The following is a 25,618-nucleotide window of genomic DNA, read 5'->3' as shown; positions in this document are numbered from 1 at the left end:
CATGCCACGGGAGAGGCGCTTCACAGTGTTTCCTTTGCGGTTGGGTGTCCTTTGCTGCTACTGCTTGGCAGAAGGTCCCCATTGGAATCTGTGCTGGTGACAACTAAGCAATACAAAGGAGCCATTTAGATACAAAATATTAATGTATTTATGAATTCATGACCAAATTAAATATGAAACCTTATATAAAAAGAGGTGTGGTTTTTGCTGTTGATTTGGGGTTTTTTTGCCCCCATCCCCCCATTCTCTGAATCCGCTCCTGGGGACATGGGTCCAGGGGGCGTTCTTACTGTGTCTCACTATTTTCCTCCCCTCTGTGCCTTCAGGCTTTGCCCTGCACAGGGGTGTTTCCTGCTTCTGACTCCCTGGGTTTTAAACTGCCAGGTTCATGGGGACTGGAACAAAGCCCTTCCTTCCCTTCTGTCTCCCGCCTGCCCTTCCCTCTGGGCACAGGGACAGACAGCTGTGCTGGCCTGCCTCACCCATGGCCCCCAAGAGTGGTTCTCTGGGCTGCACTTGGGGCTGCTGAGTACTGCTCACTGGCTCTGAGAGAGCTGTTGGGAGGGGAGGTGGGTACCTGAGGGGTGAGCTGGCCCTGGCTGCTGGGGAAGTCCTGTAGCCACTCCCCTGTGGGCTCCTCCAACCCTCAGCTGACATTCTCATCAGTAGACCCAGCTTGCTCAGTCCTGCAAGCGCCTGGGAGAAACATTTCCCCTTGCCCTTGCACTTGAGGACCCAACAGTCCCTCTCTCCTACGGTTCCTGGAGGTCCAGGCACGCCCACACTGTGCCCCTCATCGGAGGGGAAGGTGCAGGATGCACTGGGCTGTCCCCCTAAAGCTTCCCTCCTGCCCCTGCCCTCCTCAACCTCGCTTGAAGCCCTGGCCAGAGCTCAGCTGCAAGGACAACCAGCCTGTAGAGGGCAGTCCACGCCTGGCTTCCCAGCCAGCCACCCTAGAGGACCTGGCAGCCAGACTCTCCTGGCCTTGGACAACATGGATTCACTCCATTGTTAGACCCGCTTGTCCTTCCACTGCCTGTTCTTCCTCTTGATGAGGATTTAACCTCAGATCTCCAGGTGTTGATGAGGATTTAACCTCAGATCTCCAGGTGTTGATGAGGATTTAACCTCAGATCTCCAGGTGTTGATGAGGATTTAACTTCAGATCTCCAGGAGTTGGCACCACCCACCCGCTGCAGAGGCTGCCTGTGCTCTATCCCAGACCCAACCAGCATTTTGCTGGGGAGCCCAACCAGGTCCCTGGGACCTAGTCGGTCCCCTCTCAGCTGAGCATCTTTCTTAGGTGAGGGGCCTCCTGGACCTACCCCTTCTCAGTGGGACCCCATCTTTTAAACCTAAAAAGGGTGTGGGGTGATGAAATACAGGGTCAGGGTTAGAAAACAGGAAAGGGTCAGCCATGGCCCAGCTTTTGCCCCATGGGGGCTGCGAGCTACTGTTTTAACCCCCACAATCCTCAGTCGCATCCTCCTCTCTAGACTAACCTTACAATCTCCTGTTGAATTCACTATGTCCCAAACGAGCACTAAGGCTCTATGTCCTGTGACCCTTCATTACAGGGGCTCCTGCTCTCCTATCCTGCCCACCCAACACACAGCAGAGCCTGCAGGGGGTGTGGGGGGCCTTAAAAGGTGAGGGTGAGTGCTTGCAATCTCCAGATGAGCAAAGGCAAGAGCCCAGTGCTGTCTGAGCGCTGAGACCAAATCCCTCCCTGCCACCAGCCCCAACTTCGAGGGCCGGGACCCTGTGCTGTCCTGAGAGCCAGCCAGCAGTATCCCGGCATCCTCAGTCTGAGAAGGTGACAAGTCCTTTCCTGAAAGGCATTGGAGTTGATTCTACACCCTAAACCTTCATCTCATCATCACAGGGGCCTCTGGTTTTATAAAAATGTAAGCTATGCAGGGTCTTTTTCGGGTTTTCATTCTTTGAAGGGACAGAGGACAGAGTGTTTTTGTTGGTGGTGATTTTGTTTTGTTTCCTTTTCCGTTTGGGTTTTGTTTTTTGCTAATTTTGCCCCACCCTATAAAAAGCAGTGCTACCCAGAGGCAGGAGGAGGGGACGGAGGAGCACGGAATGGACAGACCCTGCCCTTCTCCGCCTACCCCAGCTGTTGCCTGTGGTTCCCGTCTCCAAACCTGAGGGGTGAAGGAGGGGCGGGGGAGGAGTTTCTCAGCGCATCAAGAGGTGCTGCTCCCGGCCCCCCTGGGGAACGCCAAGCAACCTCTGGCCCTGTCATCAGCCTGCACTGGTGCAGCCCTGGGACGGAGGGACGCTGGCAGGACACAGGCCTTTCCACTGGTGGCCTCTTGCAGCTGCACCCCAGGATGTAAAGCCCTGAGCTGGGCTCCGAAGGCTTCGTTTCTACCCTGACTTCTCCAGTGAGGATTTGAGTAAGCTCCATGTGGAAATGGCCACAAAACATGTGCAACCCCTCAAGTCCATTGGTGGCAAAGACATTGATGGCCAAGAGAGGCAGGACCCTCGCGGCTCACTTCTGCTCAAGAGGGCAGCTGCCTCCCTGGCCGGAGCAGAGACCCAACGTGGGGAGGCTTTTCCCTTTGACTTCAAGGTGCTGGGACCCAGATAACATGCCAGAGCTTGCAGCTCCTCCCCTGTCCCACCCCCAGCAATTGTCTCCACCCTGCTTCGGATCTGGGGACCTCTGCAGGTGGTTCTTGTTCTGATCCCCAGGGCGAGGCTACTCTCTGGCTGGTGAGGACAGCGCCGCCCTTAGTAAGGTCCTGGTCCCGCCGATCCCCTTGATCCCCTTGTCCCCGTAAGGTGGAGGGGAGATGCAGAAGGACAGAGGGGCTGGGCGGTGGGGACAACAGCTGCAGGGTCAAAGGAGGGTGGCAGCATCTCAGACCACAGCCGAGGAGGAGGATGGAGATGCTGAGGAGGCCGCCGAGGAGGACGGAGAGGAGGGACTGTTCCAGAACAGCCACCGCCGCTTGGGCTGCCGTTTCAGGTGCAGGTAGTCCTCCTTCTCTCGCTCCTTCCGCGCCCGCTGGTAGTGATCCTCCTCCTTCAGGTACCAGACGGGCGGCCACCGGTGCTTCTCGAAATACTCCTGGTTTTCTGGAGCGGAGCGCAGTGGGGCTCCGTTAGAAAGACAGTAGAGGGACAAGGGGAGCCCAGGACCTGCGCGGTGCCCAGAAGGTGCCAGCCCCGCCCTGCCACGTGGCCTTGTGGTGGGAGCCCCGCCCAGCCCCGCCCCCACGCCCACACCCGTGGCCCATGGTGCCCCTAACTGTCGAGATGTGCCCAGGGAGCAGGGGCGACAGTAAGCACCAGGAAGGGCCCTTCCGGTTGTGGCTTCCTGAAAGACGGAGGGGAGACCTGGAGGGGAACCCTAGACGGGGCTTCCTGTGTGCTGGGAATAAAACAGGCAGAGAGGAAGCACAGGGACGGACAGGTAAGCTGGGCTGTGGGCCGAAGGTACTCGCTCGGCCAGGTTAGGGTTCCGATCAGACTCGGGAGGTCGGGCCACGGCAGGACGCGGGTCAGGCTGGGGGTTGGGGGAAGGCCGGCCTCATTCTGGAGGGTGTGGGGAGACACAGAAGGCTTGGAACCAGGTAGGTGATGTAGTTGGACTTGTGCTTTAGAAAGAAAATGCTAGAAGGGATGTAACAACGTGAAAGGTTGGAGAGAACTGGGTGGGAGGAGGAGTAGGGTGCTGCAGCCTGGAGGAAGCGGGGAGGAGGGTCACAGCAGAGTGGGAGGAGCCCAGTGAAGACCCTTGCGGCTGCCAGAGACACCTCTCTCTGGAGCCCATGCAGTTCCACTGGCTCAAAGACCTGAGAAATATTATTAAGAAGAGACCCAGCCACAGGAGCCCTTTGAGTCCAGCTGGGTGGTCCTTGCTGTGCACTACGCTCATGCCTGGGCTATGAGATCAATTTAGTGGGTCATGAACAGCCTTTTTTTAAAAGTATGTACTGTTCTATGTGTGTACTGGGTCACAGAATAAAACGTATTTCTTATTGTGGTGCCCTGTCCAGAAAAGTCTGAAAACTACCAACTCTAGTCCAGCGTCCTCTCTATAGCCCTGAGAGATGGAAGCCCAGAGAGGCAGAACGAGCTTCTCGCCAGGCCAGTGCTTTTCCTGGGGTGCCCTCTGCTGAGCTGGAGGCTCTTCTGCAGGCTGACCCCACCCCCCAGGTCAAAGTAGGGTTAAATCCAAGATGTGGACCCAAGTTGAGACCCCTTGAGCGTGAAGAGGAGAGCAGCAAAAGCTGCCAGGGCTGGCCCCAGACGCTCACCTGGGGACATGGCCTTCATGTCTCGGGGGAACTTGCGGCACACGTTGTTGTAGTTGGTGCAGATGTGATGGAGACACCAGTCAGCCAGCTGGTACGCACAGTGGAACTGCGGGCAGAATGGAAGGGTGTCTGTCTTGGGACCCAGGGGTGGGAGTCTGCATGGACACCTGCAGCTGCCCACCGTCCCCCCAGCTGCAGACATCCAGAGCCCTATGTGGTGGCTTCCTACTGCATCTGCCCTCCTCAGACCCTAACCTGCATGACACCCTGTCCCTTCCCATCAGGGGCCAAAGCCATCCACATTGAGGTGTGGACAGGCAGGAGCAGAGAGCTGACTTTCCCAGGTGTGTCTGCAAGCTTTGACTCAGCTATGCTTTAACTTTGCAAACTAATCATTGGTGGTTGTATTTCTGGCACTGAGGGAGTCAGTGTGGGAGAGTTTGCTGTTTGGGATGAGGGGCCAGGCACTTAACTTCAGATTGAGAGTCCTCATTGCTACTACATGACTTCAGGCAGGCAGCAATATCTAGGCCTGAGACTGGAGTTCCCTCCCCAGCCCTCTGGTTGCCTGAAGTCTCAGCCCTTTCCTCCCAGGGCCAGCTCTCCTCTGGGCATGTCAGGGAGTTCTCTCGCTGCTTCCTGGCGTGGAGGGTGAGATAGGCTCTGCCCAGTCAGGGATCTGCGTCTGACAGCAGGTTCCCTTCCTATCCTCCACCTCCCAGCCCTCCCCATTTGGCGCCAATGGGCAGGCAGAGCCTAAAGTTGGGACTGCTGTAGATTCCTTCCCCTGCCGTGATACCTGAGCTAGTTCCAGGAACACAAGGACGTCCCCATCGATGTCCACCATCATCTGGGTTGCTTCCATCAGCCCGGTCACTGTGTACTGCTCTGTGACACACACAGCCAGCAATCAGCTTAAGAATCACATGAACGGACCTGCACTCACACCCCAGCAGGGGCTCACTGCAGGGCAGAGAAATCAGGGCCAGAGGCAAGTCCGGACAGGCCAGGAAAGGCCGCAGGTGATTTCAGTCTGCTCCCGCCAGGGGGAGACCAGGAGGCGAGCAAGACTTTCTCAGAGGGGTGTGGATGGGAAGTGAAGGAGGACATTAGAATCAGCTGAGATTTTTCAAACTGCATGTGTCCCATCACTTAGTCTGATATACGCAGGATGGAAGTCCTCAATCGAGTCATTGATACAGATGGAAGAGGGTGATTAAGCCTCACATTGTTTGGAAACAAAGCTAAGAACTGTGAGTTTATGGGTTAAACATAGTTATTTGTTTTAATTTAAATTCTGTAACAAATTGTGTACTAACCTTGCATTTTATGTTACAACTTTTATATTGAAGACTACCCTTGGTTCTGAATTTCAATTAGAAATATCAGCATAAACTCATGAGGTATTTATCTTTAAAAAGATAAATATGTTTCCCAGCTCTGTCCACAGAAGAGACCTAGAGACAATAATCATTGCAGGAGCAATGAGCATTCCTAGTGCACAGAAATACCATTTTCATTTCAAGCTATGAGAAACCAGGACTTCTTGGAAACATAGCTGATTCCACGTCTGGGTCACGAAATATACAAGAGGGACCTAGAACATCGCATCATCCCAGAAAGCAAGGAAGCCCAAAGACTCCGGTGCAGCCTGCAGAGACTCCTACTGGCTAAGAGTACAGTATTTGAGCTTCAGTAAGGATAACTGCAATTTGTTGAAACCAATCAAGTATGTTCAAATCTAAGAGTTCATAATACTACTTAAAAAAAAAAAAATCCAGGCCGGGTGGGGTGGCTCCCGCCTGTAATCCTCAAGGTCAGGAGTTCAAAACCAGCCTGAGCAAAAGCGAGACCCCATTTCTACTATAAATAGAATTAATTGGCCAACTAAAAATATTTAGAAAAAATTCCCCGGGCATGATGGCGCATGCCTGTAGTCCCAGCTACTTGGGAGGCTGAGGAGGGAGGATTGCTAAAGCCCAGGAGTTTGAGGTTGCTGTGAGCTAGGCTGATGCCGTGGCACTCTAGCCCTGACAACAGAGTGAGACTCTGTCTCAAAAAAAAAAACAATCCAACCTAATGGGTCACCCTCAAAGGATGATAGGAAACAAATTTATCTTAAAAACTGATTTAAAAAAAAAAAGAAAAGAAGCATTCACCTGCCTGCCTTTCCCTACATGAACTATGCCACTGGGTAGCCTAACAGTAGATGAGGGGAAGTTTCTCTCTTTTTGGAAGTATTCCAGTAGATATGCAAATAAGGAATGAATGAATTAGAATATTTCATTTTATAATATCTAATAAATTGATGGATCCAGGCAGTGCTACTCAACGTTTGCTAATATCACAAAAGAAAGAAAAATAGACAATCTATATATACCTTTTGATGAAGAAGAGAAACAACCCATGAAGTTGTCTTGCCAAAAGAAAACTGAATGTGCATCTGATCTAGCTTCTAGATCCAACTACCGGTTTACAGGAAATAGGGCAGACAGAGGGATATGTTGAACTGCATTACAGAAATGCAATCAGCAGATATCTAGATCATGGACAGCTCTACAGGAGCAAAGGGTCAGTGTTTGGCTTTTTATCAACAAATGAATTGCATGAGCAAAAATGGTTTTAATGGACAAGGAAAAGAAACTTAAGTTTAAGAAACTTAAAAGATATATAAAAAATAAAACCATGCTGTAGTGTTTGAGGATGTACACTTGGATGATAAAACGATTAAGTTTTATAGTAAGAGTAAGGAAGTCAGTCCATTAAAAGTACCATTAAAAAGGAGTGCTGGGCAGAGCGGTTCCTCTTAGGGAGCAGCGAGAGGTGGATGACTTCTAGATGCTGGCAAGGTTCCAGCTCCTGACATGAGTCATGAGTAGAAAGGCATTTTGCTTTATAATAACTCATTAAACTGAACATCTGTTTCATGCACTTTTATGTATTTGTGTATAGTTAACTTTTATGTATTTATGTACAGGTAACTTTAAATTTAAATTTGAATTAATAGCTTCATAGGAAGCATATCCTGCAAAACGTAAGGCATCACCAATTATACAAAACTTGGCATCATCCACTGATCCTTATCAAGGTAGATATATACATTTTTGTACACGTTTTCTGGTGCACATGAACTATTTCATGGAAAACATTATCCAGCGTAATTCTCTATAAGCCTTCCCATGCAGCAGTGCAGTTTAACGTTTTTAATGACTGCCACGTGAAAATTACCTATGTGTGCTTAACCAGTGGTACTACTTTGAGTTGCTTCCAATTGCCTTTCATGATGAAATGAACTTATACCTGTACATATTTTTTCCCCTTTGGGTCATTTCTTTGGAGAAAATCTTTTAAAAGTGGAATGATTCCAGCTAAGAATTTGAAGTTTTATGTGCTCTGGGAAGACCCCACCATTTTCCATGGACAGCAAAGGATGACGTACTGTGATAGCTGTCATCTCCAGAACCCTCTCTTTCTCCCTGCCCACAGTCCCCTTTGCCCCCAGCTGGGGCCTGGACTCCCTATGCAGGCTCAGCTCTTAATATTCCAGTGTTTTTTGTTTTTTTTTTTTGAGACAGAGTCTCTGCCTGGGGTAGAGTGCTGTGGCATCATTCTAGCTCACAGCAACCTCAAACTCCTGGGCTCAAGCAATCCTTCTGCCTCAGCCTCCCAAGTAGCTGGGACTACAGGCATGTGCCACCATGGCCAGCTCATTTTTTTCTATATATTTTTAGTTGACCAATTAATTTCCTTCTATTTATAGTACAGATGGGGTCTCACTCTTGCTCAGGCTGGTTTCGAACTCCTGACCTTGAGCGATCCTCCTGCCTTGGCCTCCCAGAGTGCTAGGATTACAGGCGTGAGCCACCGCGCCCAGCCAATATTGATCAATGATTTCTACCTGATATTGATCAATGATTTACATCTGATCAATGATTTCCACCTTCTTCCCATGACCAAGTCCCCTCTTATAATTCATTTGTCTTTGTGAGATTGCTGTTTTCCCTCATATCTGAGCCCCAATCTTGATCATCTGCCTAGGGCCTCAGAAGCTCTGATACTGGGTCCTTCTCTAAACCTCAATTCAGTATCTGAGGATCTGCTCTCTGCCCCTCTGAGCTGCCCAAGAATGTTAACCTGGATAGCAACACCAGCACTGGTACCAGTGCCAACACCACCAACAACAACACAATTGCCAACTCCAGTGTGAACGGGAGCCAGCTGCCTGCCCAGGTCTCTGGCCCCAGACTCCCCTGACCCCAGCAGCACCATTTCTGTCCCCCAGGCCCTTTGGACTGCTACCCCAGTTCTTGTCTACCCCAGAGGGCCCCTGAGATTGGAGAATTAGGAGTGGCAGGTCAATGTTTGCTTTCTGTTTTTAGAAGAAGGAAGAGGAGAAATCAAAAGTAGAAGAAGACATTCCTCTGCATTATTAGATGAAACAAAAAAAAAAAGAGAGAGAGAAAAGAGAATTGAATAAAAGAATAAAATATTAAAAAAAATAAATAAATAAAAAGTAGAAGACAACCCCCCACTGCTAAATTTGGCTTTAAAAAATAATAAACAATAAAATAATAAAGAAAAATTTAAGAAAAGGTAGAACAAGAGAAGAAGGAGAAGGGGAAAAAAGGCAGAGGAGAAAGAATTGTGGAATTGTGTTCTATTCTTTTTTGACTTCTTAAGCTTGCCTGCGTAAAGCCATGCTAAGGACACAAAGCACTGTCATCTGCTGGAGACCATGCTGTTGGGCCTTTGGAGAGAGCCTCCCGGGTGACCCCATCGGATGCCTCTCACACACTTTCACATCTATATCCTCATCCAGAACTCAGTACGTGTTGACAGGTTTCATTTGATGTAAGCTTATTCCCTTGGTGCTACCACCTGTCCCCCAGGAAGAGGGAGATGCGAGAAGAACGCATAATCACTCCTTGGGGCTTCCCTGACTCCTTCTCCAGGGAGGTCCCAGAGCACCGCGCTGGTTACCTGTGAGGGCGACCAGGTGTGGCAGGCAGAGGCGGTTTGCCAGGATGATGAGCTTCATGTCGTCCAGGTCGGGACTGGAGGTGAACATGCCAGTGTAGAGGTATTCCAGCACCGCCCTCATGCAGCTCTTGCTTGTGTAAGGAAACACCACCTGGGGTGGGGAGGAGTGAGCAATGAAGTCCAGCCGCGGAAAAGAGGATCTCGGCGCTGAGATACTGAAAAGGCCCTGGCCCCCACGGCCGGTCTCCCCAAGGCCGCAGCCTTCCCTGTGCTGTGCCCGTGTTTGCTGGGAAGATGCCAAGGCCTGGCCCCCAGAGCCACAACCTGCACTCGGCCCCAGCCTGCCAGCAGCACCAGGGAATAGCTCTAAGAACTTTTTTTTTTTTTTTTTTTTTGAGACAGAGTCTCGTTTTGTTGCCCAGGCTAGAGTGAGTGCCGTGGCGTCAGCCTAGCTCACAGCAACCTCAAACTCCTAGGCTCAAGCATTCCTGCTGCCTCAGCCTCCCAAGTAGCTGAGACTATAGGCATGCACCACCATGCCCGGCTAATTTTTTATATATATATTAGTTGGCCAATTAATTTGTTTCTATTTATAGTAGAGACGGGGTCTCGCTCTTGCTCAGGCTGGTTTCGAACTCCTGACCTCGAACAATCCGCCCGCCTCGGCCTCCCAGAGAGCTAGGATTACAGGCGTGAGCCACCGCGCCCGGCCGAGCTCTAAGAACTTTTAAAGGGACCTGGCATTCTTTGGAAGCCACTCTGGCTCACAGGATGCTAGAAGGAGTCCTTTTGGTCCCTCAACCTACACCCCATCCCCTCCTGTCCCTGCAGGGAGCAGCAGAAGTGGGATCTAGAAGGAGCTAAGCGAACACCAGCTGGCCTCTCTCTGGCTGTTCAGGCCACTGCTTTGGGCCTCTGGGATCCGTTCAGAGCAGCGTTACCACAAAAACTGCTTTCTCATCGGGCTCTCCAGGCTGCACTGGGAATCAGTTAGTGCTTTAGAGCTGGCATCTCTGGTACTGAGAAGTGCTCAGGGCTAGTAGGCCCCTGGGGCTTCCGAGAGTTCCTAATCTCACACTTTGTCTATCCAAATCCTGTTCCCACTTCAGAGACCAGCTCAAATCCCAGCCCTTCCACTTAGCCTTGCAGTACTACTCCCTTCCCAGAAGCCTTATGAAAGTCACTCTGCATCGCAGGACGTGATGCAGCATTATTCCTGGTTTGGTTTTTCATTCAGTTGTTTGGTGAGCACTTAACTAAGAGACGGGCACAGAGGGGAATACTTGGGAGAAATCAAAGACCTAGTAGTCCCTGTACTCAGAAGCAGTTACAGAACAGTCGGAAAAACCGCACGTAGACACTCAGAACTTTAAGCATCTGCACAAAGTAGTGTCTCATTAACTCCAAGGCTGGGCAATGGGCAAATAAAGTACCAGGTATTCAGAGAAGATAGAGAACAATGAGGACCATTGCCTGGGCTACTCTGCTTGGCTGGGGGGATGGAAAAGAGAGAACAAACTTAAGAGAATATTTCTAAGGACTCATTGACACACCCCTTCCAGCCCTAAGCTTCCAGTCTGAGTGCTTGAGAAAGTGGGGGTGTCAGTGAGAGAACAGGTGAATGGGAGGAGTGCTGATTAGAGGCAGAGGTGACTGTACTAAGCAAACCTCTTCATTTTCTGTATTTTGATGCTTTGACACCTAGAGGCTTGCTGGCCCTAGAGGGACTGCCTCTCCCAGGGCTAGTCAGTTCCTAGAGACAGTAAAGGAGTCGCCTGCAAGCTTGCCTTTCGTATGCAACCAGACCCATCCAGAGCCCACAGCCCCAGCAGCACCTCGCTGTCCAGCTCTCACACTCCTGGCCAATCTTTCCCTGCCTTTATCCTCCCAGGACCTGCTGAAATTATTCGAACCAGCTGATCCTGCTCACCCTGCCTCACCCATTCCTTCCCACAGAAACCCTCTGCCTCCTGACCCGGGCTGGTGCTTCTCCATGAGGTCCCTCGTGGTGGTGTGCATGGCCCCCTCCGCCTGGATCTGTGAGTAACAAACCATCTTCTCAATGCTAGTTGTGTCCTGATCTGTTGGCCTCACCATATCTCAATAATAGTGGAACCTACCTTTTAAAACAGTGACAAATTCAGCCTGGGACACACTGAAATTTCTAGTTGTTTCAAGTCAGGGAGGCAGCAGGGTATAATGAAAAGAGCTAAGGAATCAAAGTCCTGAGTTCAAGTCCTAACCTCTCCTTTCTACTTACACAAGTTTGTACAAGTCACTTAACTTCTCAGGGCTCCCTCCGCTAGGCATGCCCTGCGAGTGCTGCGCTGTGTGTCAGGGTCACGTGTGACTTCAATGGGATAATGTATCCAAAGTGATTTCCAAACTCTAAAGTTAAGATCTTACTACAATTCCCTCTGCTAGTATGTTGTAAAAGGTTTAGGAACCATCTCATAAAGTTCTCTTGGGCCCAGCACATAGTCAATGCTGAAGAAAATACCATTCAACAGTGGGTGCCTCAGATGCAAGGGGCGTACGCGTCTCTCTCCTCCCCGCCCCCTTTCCATCCTCATCCTCACCTCCCGGGTGGAACTCTCCACAAACGGCCCCCCAAACATGGCAGCCATCCAGTCACAGCTGGAAATCAGCAGGGGCTTGTGGGCGCTGATGGCGCCATCATCCAGGATGAAGGTCACATCTGTCCGGGAGGAGAAGAGGCATCACAGGAGGATGTGGTGAAGGAACACGGGCCAACCAGCCCCAGGGGGAGTCAGGGGGCCCAGACAGCCCTGCTTCCTTCTAGCACTACAACAGGAAGCACTAAACATCCCACGCACTGAACAACCCAGCTCTCAGCCTGGGGAGAGCAGGCTTCAGGAGCAGGGGGGGCGCATTCCAGGACGCCAGGGCTGAGAGCGACTCGGAATGCTAAGGGGACCCACCCAGACTCCGCAGAAAGCTGCTCTAAGCATGCTCCATACCTGAGAACGTGCCCTTGGCCAAGCACTCCTTAACCCGGTTGGTCCGGCGGACGTGGAAGGCCTTGGTGATCTCCTGGTTCATGAAGGCCTCGTTGTTGAGAATGTTGGCCACCATCATGCGCAGATCGAAGACCTCCAGCAGCTCGGCGATGTGGGCGATGTGCATGAGGTCCCGCTCGTTCTCGTCCAGCTCCCCCGTGTACAGGTACTTGAGAACAGCCCGGAAGGGCCCCGGCTGGATGGAGTTGTCCATCTTTACCACCACCATCAGCCGGGATTTGTAGGTCAGGGGGTCTTCTGCCATCTCTTCCTGAATGCTCACAAAAGCTCGGCTCCAGGAAGACAGCACACGACCCCTGCCTGGCAGGTACCCCGTTCCGTTGCCCCGTAAGATCCCGTCGCTGGTCGAGGCACGGAGGCCAGCGGGACCAGAGCCCCCCACCTCGTCCACGCTCTCGCACACGTCAAAGCTGGCTGCCCGCAGCAGGAAGTCCCGCCCGTGGTGGTGGTGGTGATGGTGGCTGTGTTGGTCGGGGTGGCCCTGGTGGTCCTCTGGGCGGGTGCCCCCTGGCCCCGAGGGGCCCCCCAGCTCCCCCTCACTCAGGTCCATGAGGAACAGGTCGTAGAACTTGGAGGAGGAGGTGGAGAGGTAGATCTTGTGGGCAAAGATGCGCACCCGCTCCTGCAGCACCAAGATGACGTCCGCGCAGAGCGGGTCCTCCAGGAGGTGGGCGGGGCACTCCTCGCTGCTGGAGGGGGGGTCGGGCACCACGATGATGGGGGGTGGTGGCTTGGGGGGCAGAAAGGGCGCCTGCAGCAGAGGCCGCTGCACGTTGCGGAGGTGGGACTTCCAGAACTGCAGGTGGCGGCGGGAGATGAGTGCGGCCCGGATGGCGTTGTCAAAGACGTCCTTGATGCCAAACTGGGCCACCACGCTGGTCTCATAGTATGGGATCCCCAGCTCCTTGGCCACCTCTCGACCCTTCTCTGGGGGAAGGATCTCGTTGGGCTTGATGGGCCTGGGGGCGTTCAAGAAGGGAAACCAAGCTTGCGTTGGTGGCTGGAGGGACTCTGCTAGGGATCTGCATCCTCGGCCCCACCCCTGCCCTGCTCTTTCTCCTCTGTCTGGCCAATCCTGTCAAGCTCCTTCAAGATCCACCTCCAACCCCCTCTTCTTCCAGGAAGACTTATCTATGTATGCCAAGCCCCAAGTGACCTCCCCAGTTCAAATAAGTGACAGCACTAGCTACCTCTCTGGCAATGACCATGCAGTGTTTCACACTGGCATTTAACCTGCTCATATATTTAGTTTATCTCTTGGCAAAACTGCAAGACCTTTTCGTGCAAACACCATTTCCTCCTCCCTGTCTTTTCTCGTGATGCTTATTAGCACACCACTGCCCACACAGTAAGTGTGCAATAGACACTTGAATGAAGGAAGGAATGGATGAGCATTCGGTCGGCTACCAACGTGAGCTTGCTGCAAACGGAGGGAGCCCCTCCCTCGGCACCAGCACCCCCTACCTAGCCAAGGGTCGCCTGGCCCTATTGACGGCCTCCAGGTCAGCGTAGCGCAGGTCCAGCTGGCAGCCCACCAGGATGACAGGTGCTCGGGGACAGAAGTGCTTGATTTCTGGGTACCACATGGTCTTAACATGGTGGAGGGAATTGGGGTTGGCAATGGAGAAGCACAGAACCACCACATCGGATCTGGGGGTGGAGAGGAAGGTTATGGGTAGAGAAGGCTAGCAGTAGGTCACCTGTCCCTGAAACAAGGGACAGCATGCATGCACTCCCCCAACCCCCACTACAGCCCCACACCTGGCTTAGGTATCTCTTCATGTGCTCTTACGCAAAACGTCTAATAATAGTACCTCCAATTCATGTAGCATTTAGAGCTTAAAGGCTCCTTTTGGACTTACAGCTAACTTGTGAATTAGAAATTACCATTTTTACCATCTTACAGCTAAGAAAAATCATATCAGGCGGCAGAGCTGGGACTTGAACCAGACCTCCTGGCACGGAGCCCTGGCTCCTTTCACCACCCCAGGCTGCCCCAGCCCCTGCAAGTGTGGACCAGAGCTGTTTTCTCCACTCCTTCCTCCCCACTGAAATTTCACAAGGTTGCTCAGTTCTTGGGAAGGTAGGGAAAACCCACCCACCTGGTTCCCTGCAGGTAGCCGGAGACCTTCCCTACCTCCCATAAGCAAAGCGACGATCTTTATGGTGGTCTCCAAAGGTGTCCCAGAGGCGCAGGGAGACGCTGACATCATCTACCACGTCTCGGGAGCGTTCCAGCACCTGGAGAATGAAGCACAACAGTTCCTGGGTCCCCTGCGTGGCAGCCCACTGCGTGCCTCACACAACATCTCATCCACGGGAAATCTCTATAGCATCAACAAAGGCTGCTTCCAAGCTGACCGGAAGTGAAAGAGACCCTAAGAGAGTAGATGGTTACGGGGTGCAAGGGACCTCTTCCGGAGCCTACTCTTGTTCCCAGCTTTCCCTGCAAATTGGATGTTTACGAGCCTCTGGTCTTTTAGTATTAGCTGCCAGCTTCCTTCTTTTGCTCTCCCAAGCCCCAGCCCCACGCACTGCTCCCTGTTACTTGGGGCTAGGATTGCACAAGGTGTAGTACCCAAGACACAGCTGGGGTCCCCAGTGAAATAAAAAAACGGTCAGAGAAACCCCCCCCAGGGTGGGCTAGCTTCAGACCTCTCTCCAGGGGCTCCTTCCTCTTCAGCTGCCCCTCCAACCCCAGGGGCCTCTGGAGACCCCAAGCTGTGGCTTGGGAAGAAGCCCCCCAAGTCCAGATGTGCAGCTGGACCCCCAGCCTTACCTCCTGGCACACACGGTACTGGTCGATGGCCCACACTGTGGGCACGTGGGTGGCCAGCAGCTGGTACTGGGTGAGGGTGGCATTGCAGGCACGGGCACAGATGAGCCTGGTCTTGCCCACGGCGTTGTCCCCCACCACAACGCACTTGATGGTCTCTACGTTTGGCCTTTCATAATCCATGTCAGAATCCATTAAATGGGACCTGCAGGAGAGGAGGGAAGTGCTCAGGACGACCTGGCATGCCAGCTCCCTGCGGGCCAGGGCCAGCGCCCGCAGCTCCTCGGCGGGGCTGCCCCCACTTCAAGCTCTGGAGCCGACAGGAGGAGAAGGGAGTGGGCAACGTTCTGGCAGAGAGCTCCGCAAGGGCCCGACGAGTCAGGAGCCTGGTCAGGCTGAGAGGAGCAGTGCCACCAGATGGGCCATCCAACTGGGCGTGTGGATGGAGGAGACCTTTGAGAAATCCAGGCAGAGCCCGCCCAGGACCTGCCCTATCCCCACTCTCCAGAGAGAGAAGAGTCTGCCTGGGCAGCGCACTCATCATCACTCTCCTCCTCCTTCCCCAGCAGGGCAGTGGCAGCAGAACAACAAACAGCTGAGAGAAGCAGAGTCAGCCAGGTCCCCACCCCTTCCCAGCAGGCCTCAGGGCAGGGCCACTTTAAAATTTAATAGACCTGTCAGGCCTAGTCGGCAGCTCTCCTGGCCTCCGCCCTTTCCCCTGGCCCTCCTTGGTGGTGCATTTCCAAGTCCCAGCCCGCCTGAGTCTGTCTTTCAACCCCAGACCCCAACCCCTTTATACAGATGCCAGAGTTTTTTCTCCCAGCCTCTCTGGGACAGGGAGGCTTCTGGATGCACCTGACAGACCATGGGCCTCCCCTGCTCTGCTCTGTCTTGCTCAGCCACGGGCCCAGCTTTGAGGGTGGGTGCAACCACGGGCCTGCAATGGTACTGTCCTCCCAGCATCCTGCAGCCAGTCTCAGAGAGAGTGAGATCCACCCTCTTCTGCCCTTCCCATTCCTAGGGAGGATTCTCAGGCTGGAAGACCCCAAACAGCTGGCACTCCTGGGAGATACTCGCTACACTAGCTACACCGGTGATGGGGTTGCTGCAGTAAACAGAGGGTCAGAAACCAGGGTCTGAATTTCTGTGCAAATGCTTCCCTCAGTTGCCCTCAGTGTTGGGCAGAGAGAAGTAGCAAAGCCACCCACAGAGAGGGATGGCTCCAACGAACAAACAGAAGGCCCTTCTGTAGTTAAAATGTCATGTCAGTGTTTAAAAAGCTGTCACTAGGAGGCCTTGGGCTCGAGGGGGCTTTCACTGGCAGCCTCCAGTTGGCATCTGTGCTCCTGAAGGTGTAGAGAGATGGGCAGGGAGTAGGGGTGGGGCACATGTTATTAGGAAGCTTAGTTTCTCCAGGGTCATCAGCCTGCCCTGCTCACATTCCCTGTGTGCATGCAAAGTTGTCCGAGGGTTCGAGCAACCCGGAACCACCCCCCCTAGGCCAAGGAAGGCTGAGCTCAGAGGTGTCCTGGAGGCTGCCCAGGCAACCTGGCTGCTGAGCCATCCAGCCGAGAGTCATGCCACCAGCAGCAACAGAGAGGCTCCATTCCTGCCGCTGTAACTGGATGCCAGCATGCAGGAATGCAGAACCGAAATATCCAAGTAACGATGGCAACTGGGATTTGCGCAAGTGGATGCATCTCGGCAAGCTAAGCAAAAAGTGCAGCAAGGACTTTTCAATGAGACAACCTCCTCCTCCTCCTCCTTGGAATTTTACAGGATCTAGACCCTTCAACAACAAGGGGTCTCCATGCAGTTCCCTCCCTGGTTTCCAGGGCAACTGTCTGCATCATTCCTTCTCTCTCCCCCGCCCTTCCCCAGCCCAGCAGGGAACTGTTATTCTAACCACCAGCTTCCTCCTCCCCCTTCTCTCTCTTGAGCTGAGGACTGGGAACCCCACTTTGACAGATCCTGGTCTCCAGCTGCGGAATGTGTTGGCCCCAAGAGGAGTCATCTGGGTTGTGGTTTCTGTTTTATTGACTGAATAACAAAACAGAATCCCAAATACAAAACACATGCAGCTGCAGGATAAAGATCAAATCCCACTAGCCAACAGAACTTCTTTGTCAAGTTTCAATTCTAGCAAGATGTGGCTCTGCAAGGGTGGAATGAGGCATGGTCCAGAGGTGTCAGCTCTTAAATCCAGGAGCATCTCCATAGTGAGGATAATGCCCAGATATCAGCAGAGCAGTGCTGGTCCAGGTTCAGCTACTTTATGATTAAAACACTCATGCACACCTCGTGTTATGTCATCTCTAGGTTTAAGTGTGGGACAGCCAACCAACAAGTAGGAGAGCCACAAACTGTGTGGTGAGTTTAGACACCAGACCTGCTGGATTGCTGCCTAAGCTGAACACCCCTGCCCCTCCATCCCCTGTCCCTTCCACTTCCCCTGTTTGTCCTTCAAGTGCCTCATTTTTATCATTCTCACTCTTCCACCCTCTCTCAACTGCCTGACTGGCAACCTTCATTGTCCAATCTAGGAAAGGGCAAATTGCTTCACTTTTCTGGGCATCAGTCTCCCCCTCTGGAAAATGGGTATAAGGCATTGGAAGAAAGTCTTCTGAATCTTGGTTAATCCATGCCAAGGAAGCCTGGGCTAAAAGGAGGTATTTGTCTTCTTATGTAATGTGGTATTATATAATGCCAGATTGCATATCTATATGTGTAATTATATCTCTCTTTAAGATACAGACTGGCCCAATTAAGCCAGCAGAACTTTTAGTCTAATGAGGCTGTCTCAAATGAGAATCCTGTCCTGGAGAGATCGAGCCAACAGTAATACCATTTTTGCCCTAGAATATTTCTATTTTACTGTATCACTGCTGAGGTATGATGATACAACCCACTCAGTGAGCTTCTCAACTTCCCCTCTCCCTCTGGCACTCTCTCCTTCAATGACTCTAGACTTTCTTCACAATTGCCTCATTCCCTTTCCAACTAACCTCCATAAACTACAGCTTCCTTGCCACCCTGCACTGGGTATCACAATCCCCAATTTGCTCCACTCCAACAATAACCCCAAAGTCACTGATATGTGTTCCCTGCACCCCTGTCCCACGACCCCTGTCCCCATCTCCCAAAACAGCCCGCTGCTCTCCCAGCTCTGGGTTACAAAGTCCAGGCCAAAACCCAAGGTGTGCTCAGATTAGCTACAAATCTCACACACACCCGTTCCCACCCCCACACCCCTACACACTCTTTGCAGGGCTCAGAAAAGGCCCCTTTTCCCTCCCACAGCTGATAGGAGGCTTGTTCATCTGTAGCTGCCCTAGTCTGGTTGTCAAGGAAACAACAGAATCTCCCTGGGAGCCTGGCTTGTCTCCTAGCAACCAATATCCCACATCCTACATCTTACAAAACGCGAAAGGGAGGAAAATCCTGAAAATGAAGGTAAAAAGCAAAGACAATAGATAGGAAGGGAGAATCCGGAGGAGAAGAACAAAGAAAGGGTGGACTCGGATTGAAGTAGGCTCCCACCGGGGTCGCTGACACTGTAATATGCGGGAAGGCGGAGAGATCAGTCCTTGCAGATCCGACGGAAAGCAAGGCCCAAAGGGATCCTGAATGGTCATATTAACAAAAATGCCAGCCTATTGCTGACATGTCTAGGTGGAAAAAAAACAAAAACAAAAAAAACAAAAATGCCAGCCTAAACACAGGATAAGCCTTCTCCAACCCAAAATGTGGAAACATCAACAAACACTGCCAAAGATTTCTGCCAGTACTTTGTCAGAACTCAGGTGCCCAGACTGCAACAGAGTTGAGTTCAAAGAAACATCCCCAGAACCACGAGCAAAACACCCAATTTCTCTCTCTTTTTTTTTTTTTTTAAGCGGAAACACTTTCACCACTCTGGACCGTTTTTTTTTTTCTTTCCTTATACGCTGCTCTGCACACACACAAAATAGAAATCAAAAATCAAAGTAGGGGAGGGGAAGCACCCGTCCTCCGTGGTGCCCCACGGTCGACGCTCGCGGCTAAATGTGCTAAAAAGCCCGTCTGTGCCACCCAGGAAAAAAATATATAGGGACGGGGGAGGGGCACGACACGCCAAGGCAATCGAGTCATCTTCCTTTCCCTAGAAAAACCCGGAAAAGGTTAGTCCCCCGCCCCTCGGCAGCCAGGGGCCGAGCAGGAGCCGAGGGCAGCGCGCAGCCGAGGGGACGCTGGCAGGGGCGCGACAGGGCCCGGGAGGGCGCCGCGGCGCGTGTGCAGAGGACCCGGCCATCTCCGAAATCGGTCGTTTACTTACACCACCACATGTGACGGGGTGATTTCTAGCGTAAGGAGCACATCTCTTCCTGCTGAGCACGTTCATTTTAGTGCAATGTCTGGGGTCCCTCCGCGCCTGCAAGTTGGGGCGCCGCGGCGCCGCCGGGGCTCCGGCCTCGCGGGCGGGTCGCGCCGGATCAGAAACTCGGGCGGAGCAGCCCAGGCCGGACGGCGGGCCCGGAGCGGCGGCGCGCGCGACACTGCGGCCGCTGGCTCTTCTGGATCAGCATCGCCCCGCGCCCCGGGCGCCCAATGTCACGGAGGCGCGCCGGGCCGGGCTGCGCGCGGCCGCCCCGACCGGGCGCCTGGGCCGCGGGGCTCGGGCGGCGGAGGTGCGGGCGGCGCTCGGGGCGAGGGGCGAGGCCGCCGCCGCGACGCGCTCGGCCCGCGGCGAAGGCGACTGGCGCTGCAGTCCCGGGCGCCGCTCGCGACCTCCTTTTTTCATTCACAAAAAATGGAAAGGGGAGAAAAAAAAAAAGAAAGGGAGAAAAAAACTGCACCCGCGACCGCTGCCGTGACGGGCCCCGCCCACCGCGGCGCCCCGTTGGTGGACGGCGGCCGGGGGGCGGGGAAGGAAGGGGATTGGGCGCCCCAGAGGCCCCGCCCCGCAGCGCCCCCGGCCGCCCCTTCTAGGCCCGCCCCCTCCTCCGCTCCGCCCCCTGCGCCCCGCCCCGCTCGCCCAGGCCGGAGGGAAGCCGCGGGGAGGGTCGCGAGCCCGCAGCCCGCTCCGGCCCCTCCGTCTGGCAAGGCGCAAAACCTCCCTGGACTCCCGCGGGCTTTGCCCCTTTCCTTCGGGAGGCTGGGAAGGCACTCTGAAAGGCATCCCTGGGCGCCCTAGAAGGGAGGCGCTAAGTTAGAGGAGGGCGCCAGGTCTTTTCCTTGTCTTTCCCCTTAAACCCAGACCCCCACCGCTGGGGGAGCACGCGTTTCCGAGCTAGCCCTCTGCCCCTGCCCCCTCGGGAGTTCTCTGGGCACTTGAGGGCTTTCGTCCCTCCAGATCAGCCCTGCAGCGACGGCCTGTGCCTCCGACTGCCACGGCCCCCAGTGAGCTTCTGTGCCCCCTTACCTACCCCCTACCTAGGCCCTCCCGCCTCCATCCCAGCCCCATCCTTTTGCCACCTGAAGCTCACTAATTAATGTCTTCTGACTCAAAGAAATCCCCTGAAGACACTAGCCACAGAAACAGTCCCTAAGGCCTCTTTGGGCTCTCTGTCTCAATTTACCCTTCTGTAAAATAGGGAGATTGTAAGGGTAGCATCTACATATACTGTGAGTGATCCTCAGAAGGAAGTTTCCGTATTCAAGTCTAGTTTTATTGTGATGATCTTGCCTGCTAGTATAATAATTATGGCTCAGTCTGTTTTTATCCATCTTGTTAGTTACCTCAGGACAATTTCTTTTTTTGAGACAGGTCTTGCTGTCACCCAGGCTGTAGTGCAGTGTTGTGATCACAGCTCACTGCAACCTCAGAGTCCTGAGCTCAAGCCATCCTCCTGCCTCAACTTCCTAAGTAGATGGGACTATGAGCATGTGCCACCACGCCTGGCTATTTTTTTTTTTTTCATTATATTATTTGTGGAGACAGGGTCTCGAAATGTTGCTCAGGCTGATCTTGAACTCCTGGTCTCAAACAATCCTCCCATCTTGACTTCCCAAAGTGCTGGGATTATAGGCATCAGCCGTCATGCTTGGCCTCTGGACAATTTTTAAAGCCCGTACTGGCATGCCCCCACCTAACCTTTGAACCCATGCTTTGAGAATGAAAATCCACTCTACTATTAGTTCATCCAAAATATGACTAGGAAGAGAAATTTAGTGCCCAAAATAGCCAAATACAAATTAGTTTTTTTTTCTAAAGCATGCTTCTCATCTATTAATGCATATAATTTGAGTTGCTCATTGAGGTGTTCGGGATAACCGTGCTTTCTGGCCTGGTGGATGCACAGTAAGCACTTGGTTGGAGGATGCTTTCCCCAGCCTCCTTCTGAATCTACCTAGAGCTGGGAAAGGGGTTAACAATAACTGAGGTGCACTTACTTCACACTTCTGGTTCGAATTCACCCTCCATAAAACAAAGTACTGGTTTGAATACATATTTAGGAAAGAAACTAAACCGTGCATTGAAAAGCCTCACCCCATACTCTGTGTACCTGAGTCACTGCACCAGAGAAAAGCACAGCATGAGATCTCTGCATGCCTCTCCACAGACACCCTGTTCCCTCCACCCACCTGCAGAGAGCCACCTGCGTGCCAGATGCCTGTTGGCATTACCTTTAACACGTCCTGGCCGCAGGCACAGCCCCAGTGCAGCATGGAATAGGAAAACAGAACCCCTCTCCACCTGAAGTTGGGGTAAGGGCAGCTACTGGGCCTGTAACTATGGAGCCAATGCCCTTTCCCTTTTTGGAGAAAAAGCTGGCTCAGCCTGGAAAGCTTAACCAGCCAGGCTGGACTGTGGGAATTCCAAGGTGTAGGGTTTGGGGTGGGGGTTTGTTGGACTGATGCAGGTGTGGAATGAAGTTGCACAACAGCTCTCAGTAGACCGTTTCAGGCAGAGCCAGTGCTTTGCTAGGCGGTGGCCTCCACTGCCAGCCCTGCTTTCTGCGCACAGTTCCCTCTTTCCGCTTTTCTCTAAACTAAAGTCTTCCTGATCACCTCTCAGGCTTTCCCAGTCAGAGCCCCACTCAGTCCTCTGGGGCAGCAGAGTGCCTCCAAGTCCCCACCTCCTCAGAAACCGGTGGGCCCACCCCGTCCTCCTCAGACCCTTTGTCACTGTCAAGCCACCCCAGGCTTGTACCCTTGGCTCTCTGGGGGCTTCTGCAGACCTCAAGTCAGGCAGCCCTGTGGCTCTGCACTCCCCTGCAGCAGCTCCCAGCTTTCTCCCCACCCCACCCTCCTCCAGGCCAATGTGACTGATGCCAGGCTTCTCCCCTCCAACCCTGGCCAAAACTGTCCCTGGGCCCTCCACTCCACCCTTCCTGCCACCCAAGACAGCCCCAAGCCCCTGGCTTCTGGGCCAAGCACTTGTTACCCCATTCACCTCAGCTTTGCCCAGCCCTCCAATGCCAGACCCCAGAAAACAGGGCTGCTCCCCAAGGCTAGGTTCCCCCACCTGCAAGCAAGGAGCTGGTGGTAGCCTGCTCCACACCCATCCCTGTCCCCAGCTCTCAAGGCTTAGCGCTTAGCGGCAGTACCTCACGGCACAGGGAGCCTCCCACTCCCCCTCACCGCGCCCTCCCACCCCAGCCCCCCCCCCAGTGGTTTTCCTTGCTTTAGGTGACTTCTCAAGATGCACCAGCCCTCTGCCCGCGTGCTGCAGCTTGGAACCGCTGGCGTGATTCTGAGGAATGGTTCAGAACCCACCACCGAGCCCCTCACCACAAGCTAGCTGGGCTTCCACGCCACCCTTCCGCTAGTGCATGTGGGCGATGCCCTGCCACGTGCCCTGCCGCGTGCACAGCCTGAGGACCTCCTGGCAGCATGGAGACAGGTTCCATTCCAGAATGCCTGAAAAACAGCGCCTCCATCCGTCCCCATGACCACCCTCCTGCAGGCCAATGTGAGGCTGCTGTTTTCCTGAAGCCGGGCAGATGCCTGGCCTGCCAGCGGGAGGCTCAGTCTGGGGAAGGAGAAACCCCATCCTGGTTCTTAGGAAAGACACACACAGCAGGCTCCCGGGCCAGTCTCGCCAACCCTCCTCTTGCCACGGCTCTGAGAGTCCCTCTGCAGTGGCTGTCCAACCTGTGCAAACCCTTCTCAGCCCCTCCTCCAACCTGCATATTCCCTTTCCTCCCCAGGCAGCTTTGTTTGCCCCTCAACTCTTTGCAGGCTACAAAGGGCTCTTTCACTGCACCCCTCTCCTGGAATATAAGAGCCTGTGCTGAGCCCATGCCGTGAGCAACGTGACAATAGCTCCAGCACCCCGCCCCCAGCAGTGTGCAGTCTGGGGCACATGGCATCCCCACCCTGTACTTGGGGCAAAGTTCAGAACCAGCCATGTGCAAAAGCAGAGGCATTTCAAGATGCAGAGCCCAGGCAGGGTGAAGGAGCCAAATCTGGGACGCTTAGAGTCCCTTGGCCTCCCTGCCTGCAAGTTAGGGGGACCACTGGGTCCCCACAAGGAGATGGGAAACTTCTAGTACTTTGCATAGGCAGTTCCTTCAGCCTGAAACATTCTTCCTCTTTCAACCCTCTTCACTAGGAAAATGCATATTCATCCTTCATCTGGCAGCCTAGATACCACTTCCTCCAGGAAGCCTTCCATGGACACCCCTGTCAAGTCTGGGTTTCCTGTTCTTCCCCTGTGCTCCCCTGATAGCACCGATCACAGCACTCCATAATTGGGTCTGTCTCTCTCCCAGGCCATACTGAGAACTCCCTTAGGGAAGGAGCGATGCTTATTCAAAAGGGTATTTTTCATGCTGGTCTAGTGCCTGTAGTGTAGTGCACCAATAGGCACTCAATAGATGCTCAATAAATGCTGGATGGATGAATGAATGTTTGAGGGGACGTGGAGAGGGAGGAAGACGACACCGCACGGCGGCTACTCACATGCTATTCAGAGGGATCGTCCATGGGCTGTACTGGCCTTTTCTTCAGGCTTGCATTGCCGTGTCCCTCTGGGCTCCTGGTTGAGAAAGACAAGAACAGGGATGCAGTGGGGGAAAAAAGGAGTGAGCACACTTCAAGTTACCTAAAAGTTGGTCATCGCCAACGAAGGGCCTTACTCAGGGCAGGGGAGTGGCCCTGCTGTCCAGGCCCAGTGGGCTCAGACCCCAACCTGGGATCAAGACAGAGGCCACCCCAGGGAGTCAAGGGACTAGATGAGAGGCAGAAACTGCGGTCCTGGTCCATCCCATCCTGCAAGCATTTGCACCTTCTGAACCGGTTTGGCAATTTGGAAAAAGGCAATCAGTCGTCCATCGGGAGGCCTGGATTCTGTCCTCGGGAAGCTGTGTGACATGGGACAATTCCCTCTTCTCCCTGGGCATTACTTTCTCATGGACAAGGGCCAGGTCAGGTGACCTCCAAGCCTCATTCCGGCACCCATATTCTACATGGGTGCCTAGCGCGGAAGGGGTGGATTTTATCGGTCGTCCTTTTCTTTGGAGCGGCTCCCAAACCAAACTGGGACTCGGCAGAATATCAGCTGATGGCCGCCATGGCTGAGAAAAGAAGGAGGAGGTATTTTTTGGAGAGAGAGTGAGGATTAGACACATGGTAAGAGACAGAAAGAGAATCTAATTTTGCAATCATCTCCACCTTCAGCTTCCTTAAATGGTCAGTCACAATCTCGGCACCAATTTAGCCAAAGAAAATTCTAGAATTTCAGGAGAGATTGGAAGTGATCAAGGAAGAATTGATCACCAGACAGCTCTGGAAGCAGCTGTGTTGTTAAGGGAGAATGGAGGGGCATCTCCATGGCAACCCCCCAGGGGCAGGGGGGCCACGAGGCAGGAAAAGGACTAGAGAAGAGGAAGCTCCCCAGAGTGAAGAGAAACCAAAGCAGAGGAGCAGCTACAGTGCCAGTCCATGGTGCCAATCACAGAACTGGCTGTGTGTGACTTTGGGCAAGAAACTTAACTTCTCTGGTCTCCTACTGGGGAGAACATTATCACATGCTCGAAGACAGAGGATGGCTGGGTGACCTTCTCACTGTCCCTTCCAGCACTGAGATCCCTCTGACTCCCTCCACTTCTGTCATCTCCCCCGCAGACCTGTGCCCTATCACCCCAAGTAAAGGGGGACCCAACTCCCATTTGTCCCTCTGCCATCTGGGCCACATGTGGAGAGCAGACAGCCCAGAGGGCAAGGGGGTGAGTTCTGACAATCTCATCCACCAGAGTTGGAAAATCCCTTGCCCACCATGGCCCTGGTGCCTCGTGGGTGTCCTGAGAAAATGAAGAAGAGGTCGGGAGACAGGACAGGGAACATGAGTGAGAGATTTTCTCAGGATCTGCAAGGCCAGCCAGCCCTTTTCAGCCACCCTACAACCACGCTGTGCAGCTGGCGTGGCTGCTCGAAGCATGAGCTGAAGAATCCACCCCCAGTCTGGCCTGGCCAGGCTACGGCCAGTCCCCACTGGTGGGGGTCTGGGCACACAGACCCCTTTGCCCACTTTCCAATCCTCTATCCTGGCCCTAACTCTCAGGAAACCATGGCTGGCCGAGGCCTCCAAGAACATTTACTGTTGTCTCTGAAGCAGC

The 25,618-nt window shown here is 53.4% G+C and overlaps 2 protein-coding genes across 5 annotated transcripts in view; both read right to left on the bottom strand.

Annotated features, from left to right (window-relative positions):
• R3HCC1 (R3H domain and coiled-coil containing 1) overlaps positions 1 to 25,618 on the bottom strand; it is a 193,043-nt gene that overhangs the window by 148,538 nt on the left and 18,887 nt on the right. The window lies entirely within an intron of this gene.
• Positions 125 to 24,045, bottom strand: RHOBTB2 (Rho related BTB domain containing 2). Of its 2 annotated transcripts, none has more exons than XM_020282668.2 (10): positions 23,964 to 24,045; positions 15,081 to 15,282; positions 14,439 to 14,542; positions 13,766 to 13,951; positions 12,242 to 13,260; positions 11,840 to 11,958; positions 9,261 to 9,411; positions 5,080 to 5,168; positions 4,281 to 4,386; positions 125 to 3,096 (listed from the first exon to the last, which is right to left on the bottom strand). In XM_020282668.2, coding segments are annotated over exons 1-10 (2,196 nt in total). In that variant the 5' UTR covers positions 23,966 to 24,045; the 3' UTR covers positions 125 to 2,878. The 2 variants fall into 2 exon arrangements, with proteins under 2 accessions (XP_020138257.1, XP_020138258.1); XM_020282669.2 differs by lacking the exon at positions 23,964 to 24,045 and adding an exon at positions 19,393 to 19,716.

Source organism: Microcebus murinus, chromosome 24, assembly GCF_040939455.1.
Source record: "Microcebus murinus isolate Inina chromosome 24, M.murinus_Inina_mat1.0, whole genome shotgun sequence".
NCBI lineage: Eukaryota > Metazoa > Chordata > Mammalia > Primates > Cheirogaleidae > Microcebus > Microcebus murinus.
This window is presented reverse-complemented; position numbering and strand designations above follow the sequence as displayed.